The sequence below is a fragment of the Engraulis encrasicolus genome, chromosome 17, assembly GCF_034702125.1.
Source record: "Engraulis encrasicolus isolate BLACKSEA-1 chromosome 17, IST_EnEncr_1.0, whole genome shotgun sequence".
Classification (NCBI taxonomy): Eukaryota; Metazoa; Chordata; class Actinopteri; order Clupeiformes; family Engraulidae; genus Engraulis; species Engraulis encrasicolus.
The window spans coordinates 6,385,350-6,397,860 of NC_085873.1; the positions used below are offsets into that span (position 1 = coordinate 6,385,350).

The 12,511-nt window shown below is 44.1% G+C and overlaps 1 protein-coding gene across 4 annotated transcripts in view; it reads right to left on the reverse strand.

Annotated features, from left to right (window-relative positions):
- trrap (transformation/transcription domain-associated protein) overlaps window positions 1-8,257 on the reverse strand; it is a 209,395-nt gene extending 201,138 nt beyond the window's left edge. For 2 of the 4 annotated variants that reach the window (XM_063221634.1, XM_063221631.1), the window contains exons 1-9: window positions 7,711-7,738; window positions 6,553-6,756; window positions 5,699-5,748; window positions 5,093-5,203; window positions 4,009-4,113; window positions 3,175-3,258; window positions 2,424-2,480; window positions 1,826-1,951; window positions 186-263 (exon numbers count right to left, since the gene is read on the reverse strand). In XM_063221634.1, coding sequence (XP_063077704.1) covers window positions 186-263; window positions 1,826-1,951; window positions 2,424-2,480; window positions 3,175-3,258; window positions 4,009-4,113; window positions 5,093-5,203; window positions 5,699-5,748; window positions 6,553-6,658 — 717 coding nt within the window. In that variant the 5' untranslated portion in view covers window positions 6,659-6,756; window positions 7,711-7,738. The other 2 variants (XM_063221633.1, XM_063221632.1) reach the window with 2 other exon arrangements.
- Between the last annotated feature and the right edge of the window lie 4,254 nt (window positions 8,258-12,511).

The window sequence follows — 12,511 nt, forward strand, 5'->3', positions numbered from 1 at the left end:
TAAGCCAATAAGACATGATACATTTTTGTAAAGTACATTGAATTGCATTTGGGTATGAAATGTGCTACACAAATACAATTGCCCTTCCTTGTCTTGTCTTGCCATCCATCCATTCTGTATACATACATTCATGACAAGATTAATGAAAAAGTGTAAAACAAAATTTGAATTGTTTGTGAATTTACCTGGTACATGAGTACGACGATGATGGGGAGCTCGGCCAGCACCTTCAGGGAGAGAGAGCCCCTGGGAATGATGGTGTGCTGCACATGACCAGAGGAAAGGAAAGGGTTAATATCGTTCTGACACTTAACTGCAGGAATAACTGTAAAGGAACCTGCTACAAAAACGGGGTTCTCTTTCAAAATGTCAGCCTAATAAGTAGAGATGCACCGGATCCGGATCCGGTTCCGGATCCGGCAGGATAATAGGGTTTTCACAGGATCCGGGACCGGCAGGATCTTAAGCAGTGGATCCGGTATTCGGCAGGATCCTAAATATCAGGATCCGGTGCATCTCTACTAATAAGACACTAATGTGTCAATATAGTGAAAACGCCCCAAGTTTCTGACCTGGCAACTGACCGATGACAATGAAAGTCTTGAAGTCAATATGTAATTATTACTGAAATTTGTGATAATGCTGTCACTAATTAGTTCAGAATATACAGTTCTAAAGTATTTCATAATCTTTTTCCAAGACTTTATCAGTCACTGAAAGGAGTTTCATCTCAACTGACCCTCATATAGCATGTCACAGGACGGGGGCGTCGAATTCACAGAGCAGTGCTGTCCCCCAGTGGTCAACCACGAATGCAACATCTTCCCATCCAATTTGAGGGTGACATTGGGTCTTTCTCAAATGCAAGGCCAGTGTCCTTCCAAGTGTACCAGCCTAATTAGTCACGCCCAGTGATTGGATACCCGTTATTAGTCATACCCAGTGATTGGATATTCTGTAGAGTTCACCAAAAAGTATCCAATCACTGGGCGTGACTAATTAGGCTGATACACTTGGAAGGACACTGGCCTTGCATTTGAGAAAGACCCATTGGAACATTGCCACACTGTGGCGTGCCCATCGCTTGTATCTCAAATGCATTTAACACAGTGAACGATAGCCCTTGATACAAAGATGGCGAGCAAGACATGGCCCATCTCTCTCTCTCTCTCTCTCTCTCTCTCTCTCTCTCTCTCTCTCTCTCTCTCTCTCTCTCTCTCTCTCTCTCTCTCTGTTAAGCCGTTTATCTTATCTCCTCTCTTCTCAGGCCCTGAGGTAATAACAGCAGAAGCAGCAAGTGTTTGTCAGCCAATCGCACTGCCAAGATGCTCAGGTCTTATCAGTTTTACTTTCAGCACCCAGGGTTATTGTGCGTAGTGTAGATACACACACACTAACAAGGACACACACACACACTCAAGTGTGCGTCTTGTCTGCTGGGTTAAAGCGCATCGCTCTCATCACCGCATCTGTCGGCCGAGCTCAGCTGAAGGTACCTCAGGGCCTCTTTGGTAGAGCACACAGACTACAACACTATTGGGGAGCATCAAATGAAAGGAAGCTGGGACACTCTGCTACGTAGTCCTTTTATGCCACACGTCGCACAGGCATGTTTCGCCCCTTTTAAAAGGTCTATTACTACTACTATAACTATGAGTACTGCTAGTACTAATAGGCAGCGGTCTGATACCAACGCTATTGTTGAGCACTCAACAGTTTCCTATTAAGATAAACTTTTGACCAGTTTCTAGGTGCATGCGTCCGTGCCTCACGGTCCTCAAGCGTGTGTGTGTGTGTGTGTGTGTGTGTGTGTGTGTGTACTGACCGTGCGAGTCTCACTGTCCTCTCTCTCAGGTGCCGTCTTGACCAGTACGGATGTGATCATGCCGACCATCTCTGGAGAAGGCACTGTGTTCTCTGCAATCACCTGCGGGTTCTCAAAGTACCGTGCCTGACACACACACACACACACACACACACACACACACACACACACACACACACACACACACACACACACACACACACACACACACACACACACACACACACACACACACACACACACACACACACACACACACACACACACACACACACACACACACACACACACACACACTAGATTTAGCATACACCCTTCATCTGAGGTTTCTCAAAGTACCGCACCTGTCACACACACATACAATTACATTATGTTTACAAAACTGGCTGTCTGCAAATTCGCTTACAAAAAGAGGACATAAGACAGTAATAAGCGAAATGTCGGGAAATACAGGTTACAGAAGCATTCAAGTACTGAAGAGTACATAAATGAGGCATGTGCAAGTACACATGACCACATGCGCACACAAAAATTACATCTCAAAACCAGAACATCACCATCACCAGAACACAGACCCACTTGAATGAGGCCAACTTACCACTACTTTGGGCAACTCTTTGTAAATTTGCTTCACAAAGTCCAAAAAGTGATGAATCTAAGGAGGAAGGGGAAACAAAAAAGGTTCAAACAAAGACTCAAGATTGGATACATTTCCACAAGCTAACAGGCTATTTGCAAAGACAGTAAAAAAAACATAAAAAACAAGAAAGGATTTTTTTAAAACTCAATGAATAAAGTAAAACATAAATCTGGGAATAACAAAGGCGTTGGTAGGCGTTGTGGCACATTGTGCTGCTTATGCACCCTGTAAAATACACAGGCAAACTGCACTTGGGCATATGGTTTGAAAACGTTCAGATTATTTCTTTACTTTTTTCTTTCTCCATTTCCTTCTCCTTTTTGATCATATGCAATGGTGTGGTTCCAGACCAACTAGTCAGGCAAAAAAAGAAATCTGCCACCAGGCAAGTTTGTCGAGAAAAGCTAATCAATAATGTTACAAAAACCCAAAATATACGGGGGTAGTAGCACATACCAGGGTGGTGCAACGACAGCTAATGCCACTATTATATGGATTTTGTGTGTGTTTGTTTTTAGTGGATTACCTAATAAGCATATTCATGATCATACTATAATTACTACTGTACTATATACTATAATAAATGAATACTTAATTTATGGACATTAATTTAGTAGCAGACGTCAGGTGGTACAACCAAAGCTAATGTCATTGACCCCTACAGTGATATTTAAAGGTGTCTGGGTAATGAACAGGTGCTCTTTCTCACCTCCTGGGAGATGGGGGGCCTGAACTGCTTGTGGAGCTCGATGATGATGCGAAGACAGATGAGCACGTTCTCCTCACTCTCGATCTGCAAGGGTTAACAAAGGACGGCATTGGCTTGCATTCACCGCAACGGGCATGTGTGATGTTTCTACAGGTGTGTGAGTTTTGTTTCTACAAGCGTGCATGCATGCATGCGTGCGTGCGTGTCAGAGGACTTCATTAGTAGATGAATGTCAGTGTGATTCAGACCATTTGCTGCCATGTGCCTCGTGTGGAGTTTTTGATCCACCAACATTCAGTGCTCATTAATGGCCAACCCATGTAGTCATCCATCAGCACCAAATGTCATTGGCAATGTCATGGGAAGAGTGCAGTGTGTGTGTGTGTGTGTGTGTGTGTGTGTGTGTGTGTGTGTGTGTGTGTGTACACTGCATATATGGGGTTTTTGTGAGTTTGTGTGTGTGTGTGTTCATGACTAAGTGGGACAGCTCCAACCTCCAGGAAGAGGAACATAACTGAGAGACTGTTCTTGGTGGTGATGTGTGTGTGTGCGTGTGTGCGTGTGTGCGTGTGTGCGTGTGTGCGTGTGTGTGTGTGTGTGTGTGTGTGTGTGTGTGTGTTGCATATGTGTCTNGCGTGTGTGTGTGTGTCTGGCGTGTGTGTGTGTGTGTGTGTGTGTGTGTGTGTGTGTGTGTGTGTGTTGCATATGTGTCTGGCGTGTGTGTGTGTCTGGCGTGTGTGTGTGTGTGTGTGTGTGTGTGTGTGTGTGTGTGTGTGTGTGTGTGTGTGTGTGTGTGTGCGTGCGTGCGTGCGTGCGTGCGTGTGTTAGACGTACCTCCAGGAATCTGAACATGACTGAGAGGATGTTCTTGGTGTGTGGCCGCAGGTGCTCGTTGGTCGGGATGCGGTGGATGATCTCAAGGACCAGCTTCCTTAATTGCTGCAACAGGGAACAGGATTTTAGACAGACAGACAGACAGACAGACAGACAGAGAGACAGACAAGACCTCCCTTTACATGAGCCCCCACTGAGGAGATAATTTCTCCAATCAAGCAAGGACGCCTTTGTATTGCAGCATAAGAGACGCCAATTAAAACAGAAGGGACACTGGTATTGCAACCCTGGGAGATCAATCACAGTCACAAAGGACTACTATGGCTATAGTTTTTCTCTCCCCCACAGGCTACGGCTGAGGAGCTGAGGAGAAAAAAGGAGTCTGTGAGAAAATATTACCCCCATGGTCAATCTTAATAGTAATGGAGTCCCCGATCAACATTGGTCATCATTAGTTTTGGATTACGATGTACTATGTACAATGTACTACAGGGGTGTGGAGGCAAGGATGGGGGGATTTTTTAGACCCTGTGAGTTAGCTAGCATACGAAGCCAACACTAGAAATAGAGGTCACGACTGCCATTATTGAATAAGTAAAGGGGGGTTATCAATACTTTACAGCATGGCCGTGCTCTGAAGAAAAAGGGCAGGATAAGCTCCAGGGCACCAAACATTCAATCTGATCTTGACACTGAAATTGTGGGCTCGTTGGAATGGAAGTTAGGGCACAGCTACAACTTCCGACCGAGTTCACCCTATGTACTGCTAAGCCTGACTATGTTGATTGCTTAAAAACATCAGACTAGGCCGGGCAACACGTTGGGTGTCGTGTTGTGTACGGAAAAGAATGGGCTACTTTTTGGAATGTTCACTGTACTGCCATATCTGAAGAAACTAATTCCAAATACTTCAGTGAAAGCGCTTATTGTTATTGCAGACAAGTCTTTGACTTAACCCATCCAGTGTCGCCAAAGCATCATGGAGCAACTTTCTGCTGTAGGCGCGTTCTACAACTTATCCAATGGGCAGATGGTTTTCCTCAATTCAGGTCAGTTCATGGCGGACTCCTGTGGTCCTACCTACCTGTGTGGGCTTCTCCTGCAGGAACTGCACCTCTCCGTCCTGGAGGAAGGTGAGGAAGCGAGGGATGATGTGCTCCAGGAAGGTGGAGTACTGCGGCGAAGACGTCACATTCTGAAGGGGGGAAAAAAACAAGGACAGAGACACCCCTGTCAAAAAATGCTGACCACATAGTGCATGTACTGCTGAACTCATTTTGTTGAGATCTGACAGCAAGGAGGACGATTAAGGAAAATGATGATGCACAACACATTTGAAAACACTAGAGCATACGATAAGGGTCACAAGAATATTGGAAATTACAGGGGTAAAAATAAAGGGGCTATAAACACAATATCGGAACCCAGTTCCTTACTGTGTTTAGCCCGTACTCCAATTATCATTAGGGTCCGACGCACAATAGAATTAGAAAAGTTAATGTGGACACTTACAGCAATCTAAATGACCATCTGATTTCTTCATTGTTTACAATTATTGCCAGTTCAGCAGTTATGGCCATACCATGGCCAATACAGATAGAAGATGTTCATATTACAGTTACAAAACCAACAACCAAATAATTAGATTAAATAAGTTTTTAATGTTCTTAAAAAACACCATCTGACTTACCTCAAAGTTCTCGCTAACCTCCTGCATCATCTTCAGCTTGGTCTCATCCTCTGAAAGAGAAGTGCATTGGAGAACATCAAGACGCGCAATGGATGAAGCCTACACAACACTGTTACACACATAGGGATGGGCACTCAGATCTTATCAGTTTTACTTACAGCGCCTGGATTTTTTGGTACATCAATGCAGCCACACTCACTCACACACACACAACCAAAACACACAAGCACACGTGTACCTATCCAGGCTAAAGATCATCGCTCTCATCATTGTGCCCTGTGAGTTTAAGGCCGCATTTGAGTTCTGAGCAGCAGACAGACACCCTGGGTTCAGAAAGTAAAAGCCCAACCACAAAATGTATTGCCGCCAATTCAAAAATCCAGCTGATCTCTGGAATCCAGAGATTGATAGAACAAATTCCTAAACTGTGCAATCAGTTACAAAGGGGGTATTCCAAGAAAAAATGGCTGGGTTAATCTGGAGGGAAATGATAAACTAAATAATAGCCAGAGTGCTTCCATTAGACGATTCAACACTACCCTACCTCAAGGTTAACTTAACCTGATAGACTACCGAGCCAGCTTCTTGGAATACCCCCAAGGAATATGTGGCATCAGGAGTTTGACTCTCTCAACCCAGGTGTTCCACCTCTGCTACAGAAATGTCCAAATCAAAGATGCACAAAGTAGAAGTGCATGCTGATGTAATGACAACACTAGTGCATGCTCTTAGATAGTTTGCAGGCCTACACTGTACCTAATGAGGTAGAGATGCACTATTATAGTACTTGTTTTTACTTGTATAAATACACGTCTGGTCAAAAGCAAGCGGGTTATTATTTATATGGTACTTACGCGTGTTGTTGTCGGTGAGCGCTGCGACAAACTGCAGGTATTTCTTCATGAGGGTGGTCTGGTCCACCACCGTGGGGCTAGGGGCGGGAGCCGGCACGAAGGCCATGGCTGCGGCGGTCGGGTGGGTCAGGGTTGCGGTAAAGATGAGGCAGACGCTGCGTCTGCTTCTGCTATCAATACAATTGCATGTCCCCTACGACACGTCTGCATTGGAGAACAACAACCATCCACAACAAATGAACTGCATCAGACAAGACTGATTGACATTGCCTTACATGTTATGCACAGCAGAACTGTGTGGTGCAATAGCGAGTACCGAATGTCCTACACCTCAGGAATGATTGCGAACACGCTGTGTATTTAATTGCAACTTTGTGTACATCTCGACAACCTAGAACGGCAAACTTGCAAGAAAGAACCAGGATAGATGCACTTTCATCACGTTACACAAGAGACTACATTACAGGCAACTCCCACCATTAAACTGAGGGGCCACACCTCCGAAGTCAGGGTAGACCACAAACAAACCACACCAGGATGGCAACTAGACCACCAATTAACGTGCAAATTCATTCAGACTGAGCGACGTGTGATGGGGACTCCTTCTGCAACTAACAACAAAGTCAGGGAACGCAGATTTTTGCAAAGTTGCCCATTTTAGCAAAGTCATGTGATCTCCAGTAGAAGACAGCAATGCACTATGCGAAGCGCGAAACCGCTTGCAGACTTGGTGGATGCAGGCGCATGTATATGACATCACAGTCAGCTACACAACATGCTACACAACAGCACGCTAACGTTTTACTTTATTGTGAAAAACTAAACGTCTGCTATAAAATGATGGTGAGCTCCAAACCAACAAAAAGCTATCGCGTTACTTATTTGAGTAAAAGCTTGCGCATTTCCACAGGATGAGCAAAGAAATGGGAAGCTAACAATATCCTCCTCAAAGAAAGAAACCGCTAATACAGCTAGTAACCACGAGCCATGCCAGACAGTTTTCTTTTCTAACTACTAACAGAGGCCCAAAAGCTTATCAAAGCAAAACCCATGCACACACAATATAATCACCTATAATGCATATCCACATGCACGCACACGAAGACGTGGAAAATCCACAATAACAACAAAAGGCGTGAAGGCGTTTTAAAAACTCACCGACACAGAAACCGGAAGATGTGCCTCTGTTACTTCCGGGCGTTCAGTAGACAGATTGGCGGATTAACACTATGTTCTACCTGCTTGTGTTAAGTGCTTAAATGCACACTTATTTCAAAACCACTGTATTTAATCAATACGGTCAAAATGCGTGGAATATAACAGCGACATGTGGTATTTAACAGAAACATCCTAACAGAGTTTTGTTCTATTTTCAACATCTTCTATTGACACCATCATCAGGAAATAGTGCCAGGCGTATTGGTATTTCAAATCTACATGTTATAAGACCATCGAAAACGATGGTCTTCTGCATCTCGCCGTTAAAACTGAACAACACTGTTCTGATTGCTTCAACACGATAACTTTTTGCCGTCAGTTTGAAACGATATTGTACTAGTTATCTGGACAAAATATGTGTGCAGCCAATATATTATAAAGGACATTTTGGCAAACTGGCGTTGTTTAATGCAGATTAAGATGATAAGTGCAGAATCCAAACTTACTTTGAAACGAATCTGCTAAACACTGTAAATATAGGCTTTACGTTGGCTTTATCGGTACGATATTTGTAGGCCTACTCCTTCGTTCTGATTCTGAAAGAAAGCGACTTGTGTATTTCCGCCAAATTCCGGCAGATGGCAGTAGCCTACTGCTCTTATACGACTCTGGCTCTTATAGGCTAAATAAAGGGCGCTGGTCTCAAGATTCAAGATGACTTAGTAAACTTCTGACCTTTTCACAATTAACTTGGCATGCAGGCCTAAATTATGCTTGAGAAGGCCTATCTATTCCTTAATGATAAAATGCCAACATTACCTGGTTAACCCCTCTTCACTTCAATAAGAGAAAAATGAGTAGCCTAGGCCTCTAAGAATCCTGGGGCCAACCTACGTGAACCTTATGACTCTACAATCTCTATCGTGTCTTCTTCCTCTGTCTTCTTGCTGTCTCTGTCTCTCCTCTCTATTTCTCCTGTTAAATCCATCTCAAACAATGATGTTTTTCCCATTTGTTAAGCACTTTGAGTTGCATGCCTTGTATGATACAGTGCTATAGGCCCACAAATTACATTACATTACATTACATTTCACTTAGCTGACGCTTTCATTTGTTCAAAGCGACTTACAACTATTATTTTTTCAGGGTATTGGTTACAGTCCCTGGAGCAATGTGGGGTTAGGTGCCTTGCTCAAGGGCACTTCAGCCATGGATGGAGGTGTAGGGAGAGGTCAGGGGGGATTCGAACCGGCAACCCCTAGATTGAAAGACCAATTCTCTAACCGCTAGGCCACGGCTGACCCCCAATTATTATTAATAATACAATTATTATTTTTATTATTATTATTATTATTATTATTATTATTATTATTATTATTATTATTATTATTATTATTGACCTAACCTACAGGAAGAGGCCTACTATTCAGCTTTCCTCTACCAGTTTACTTGTAGCTTACTATTATGACTGTATATTGTCAGATAGGCCCAGGTATGTCCAAGATAAGCACGGCGTGGCACTGTCTACTGCTATGGAGAGACCATGCTAGTGAGCTCTTAAATGAAGTGCTGTTATTGTAGCCTGTCTAATGTGTCATCTAGCTTATCTGACCATAAAACAAAATTCCCCAAAGGTGCCCAACCAGACAGGCAACTGGCACCAATCAGTGAATATTCATTCCACTGAGAGCAATTCAGAGAGTGGCATCATGCATGATATTGCTTTTTAGACAGCGTCATTTGCAGGGCAGCCGATAGAGGGGGAACAAACGGGCCCCTTCCCCAGGGCACATGGAGAGGGGGGGGGACCCAGAATTGGTTCCCCATTACATTGTGTACTAGAGGGTAAGGGGCCGATTTCAAATGACTTCGTCACAGGCTCCACCAAAGCTGTGAGCAGCCCTTAGTCATTTCCATTGCTTTCTTCTCAGCTTCCTTCTGAAGACAATATGCCCCATCGTGGTGCCCGGAGGGTGTAGCTGGAAAAGGCTACCGGCCGTCCAGATGGAGGATTCTAGTAGGCCCCGCGAGAGAGATAAGGTTGCATTAGCATTTCAATGGATGGCTTTTCAAACTGGATGGGACTGTCTATGAATGTGTGTGTGTGTGCATGTGTGTGTGTGTGTGTGTGTGTGTGTGTGTGTGTGTGTGTGTGTGTGTGTGTGTGTGTGTGTGTGTGTGTGTGTGTGTGTGCGTGCGTGCGTGCGTGCGTGCGTGCGTGCGTGCGTGCGTGCGTGCGTGCGTGCGTGCGTGTGTGCATGCGTAGGTGCGTGCATGCATGCGTGTGTGTGTGTGTGTGTTAGTATGCATGTTTGCGTTATTTTATGTGCATCAGTGTGCGCATCACAGCCGGTGATCCACACTGGACTGATGGACATCCTTAGATGCAGTCATGCAGAAACACTCTGCAAATGCCAAAGGGATGATTCTACACGCTTCTGTTTTGTCACCCGCATCAACCAGGAGACAGGAGACAGGAAATCTTAGAGAGATGACACCGGTGCAGCATGTAAGTGCACAGCATATGACTAACATTTCTATGGATGTACCATCTTCATCAGAGTCCATGAGTATGGACAGGGATGAAGAATCATGGACTGGTACTGGCTTCAGCAGAGAGGTTTACTAATGTCCTATGCCGAACTCTGCTAGTTGGCATCCGTAACACACTGCCCTCCTAAAGGACAACAAATGGAAAATTAGATTTAATGACAGAACACAAATGGCATTTTACTAGCCTGGGCGAAAAGCCGACTCTTTGGGTGGAGTACATAGATGGCGTCGCCAGGCTAGCATTTTACCGCCACATTTCAAGGTCTAGACAGACGTGTGCTCACAAAAAAGACAATGGGTGGGCTTTGGTGGCTGAGTTGGCTAAGGCTGGGGAGAGTTCCTGATCCTTCTTCCCCTCATTTCACACTCTAATACCTAGCTGTTTTATCCAAATAAAACCATAAAGCAAAGACAGCAGACAAACATGCAGCACGCTAAGCCCCCCACATTTGGGCTTACATTAGCAAGGCTGCGCCCTTCTAGTGACGCAACACCTTCGATTGCAAGTCTATGATAATCAGGCAAGGCTAAGGCCCTACATGCCCTTGGACCCAGGTTCGAGTCTGGCCTGGGTCATTTCCCAACCCTGCCCTATCTCTCTCTTCCACACTCAATTCCTGTCATAAACTGTCTCCACTTTCCTATCAATAAAGGCACAAAAGCCCCAAAAAAGGTCTATAAAATGCACCATGTAAAGGAAACAGTAGAATATGTGTAATTTCTGTAACCACTTTCAACACACTGGAAGTATTGAAGTATTGATTGACCGATACAGCAAGACATAACCCTGTCTCTGGGTGTGACTGTGATAAAGAATGCTGCGTTCTGTGGTTATTGCAGAATTTAAAAATTGTATAAGCCTATTGAGCCTTAACAAACAAAATGGGGGTTTATCAAAAGTTCAGTTCAGTTTAGTTAGGTTTATTTGATAGGTACAATCAAATAGATAGATAGATAGAGACAGATACACATCAAGTAGGCTATTCAAACCCAACAGAGCAACATTAGCCTTGGCCTTGGTTTTCTTGGCTAATTTCCAATGCCCGTCCCTAAGAGCTTTTGAAATAAAATATAAAAAAACTGTTTTTAATTTATAGAGCATTCTATCCATTCATCCAGTCCATTCATTCAATCTAAAAACAGCCAATACACATATCTAACCACAGAACAATATCCAGACACTCCTTCATTTATCCACTAATTAATAAAAATGTACAATCTCTGCCTATTTCTCAATACCTGACCTACCTTACCCACATAGTGTCATGGACACACACACACACACACACACACACACACACACACACACACACACACACACACACACACACACACACACACACACACACACACACACACACGCGCACACACTATCACAAAAGAGTGCAATACATGCTGTAATTCAAGATATTCAAGATACGCAATTGTGATAATTAATTGATCATTACGGTTAAGGCTTTTTTCTTCTTCATCTTAAGTCTCTCATATACAGCACCTGATGGAGTGAATGGGTTAAAAAAAATGACCAAAACACATACGTTTGTGCACTGTTTCAAATATATGTGTCTTTTTTCATGAGCATCCTTTGTGAGCGAGCACAAGAAAAGCAGACGTCATTCACTCTCTTACCACACACCACTCCAGCAGGGAAGACAACAGGGGGGGGAGGGTCAGTTGTCCCGGGCCCAGAATCTCACCCCCATTGTACTGTATAGTGGTTGGGGGGGCATATCAGGTGTCTTTGTCCTGGGCCCAACCAAAGCTGTCCGTGGCCCTGCACTCCAGAGTGACATGGCTCATCCGTATACAATAACACTCTTGTTTGTTCCATTCCAGCTCTCTGATGAAAATGGGGAGGAAACAGGAGGGGAGTGTAGAAGGGGGTGGGGGTGTTATGTTCGGGTGAATCATGTGTTTTTCATCAGTCCCCACTGTGCTTCTTAGAGAGACGTCCAGGTCATGAAACAGGGAGAGACATCGATGAAAGACTGTGCCTGAACTCATCCTAGTATTTTTTCTTTATTACTTTAAGGTTTGGAGTGGGTTGTTCAATAGCTTTTTACTTGATCAAGCTACCCCTAGCTGATGCATTAGATAAAGTGCACTTTCTCTTTGTGTATGACGTCTGGATTTCCAGCACAGTGTTCACAGAGGAGCATACGCACAATCAGGGCTCTAAATTTGCTTTTCCATCACCAGCCAAACTGCAGCTGTTAATCTTACAAGCCAAACACACTAACTAATAGTT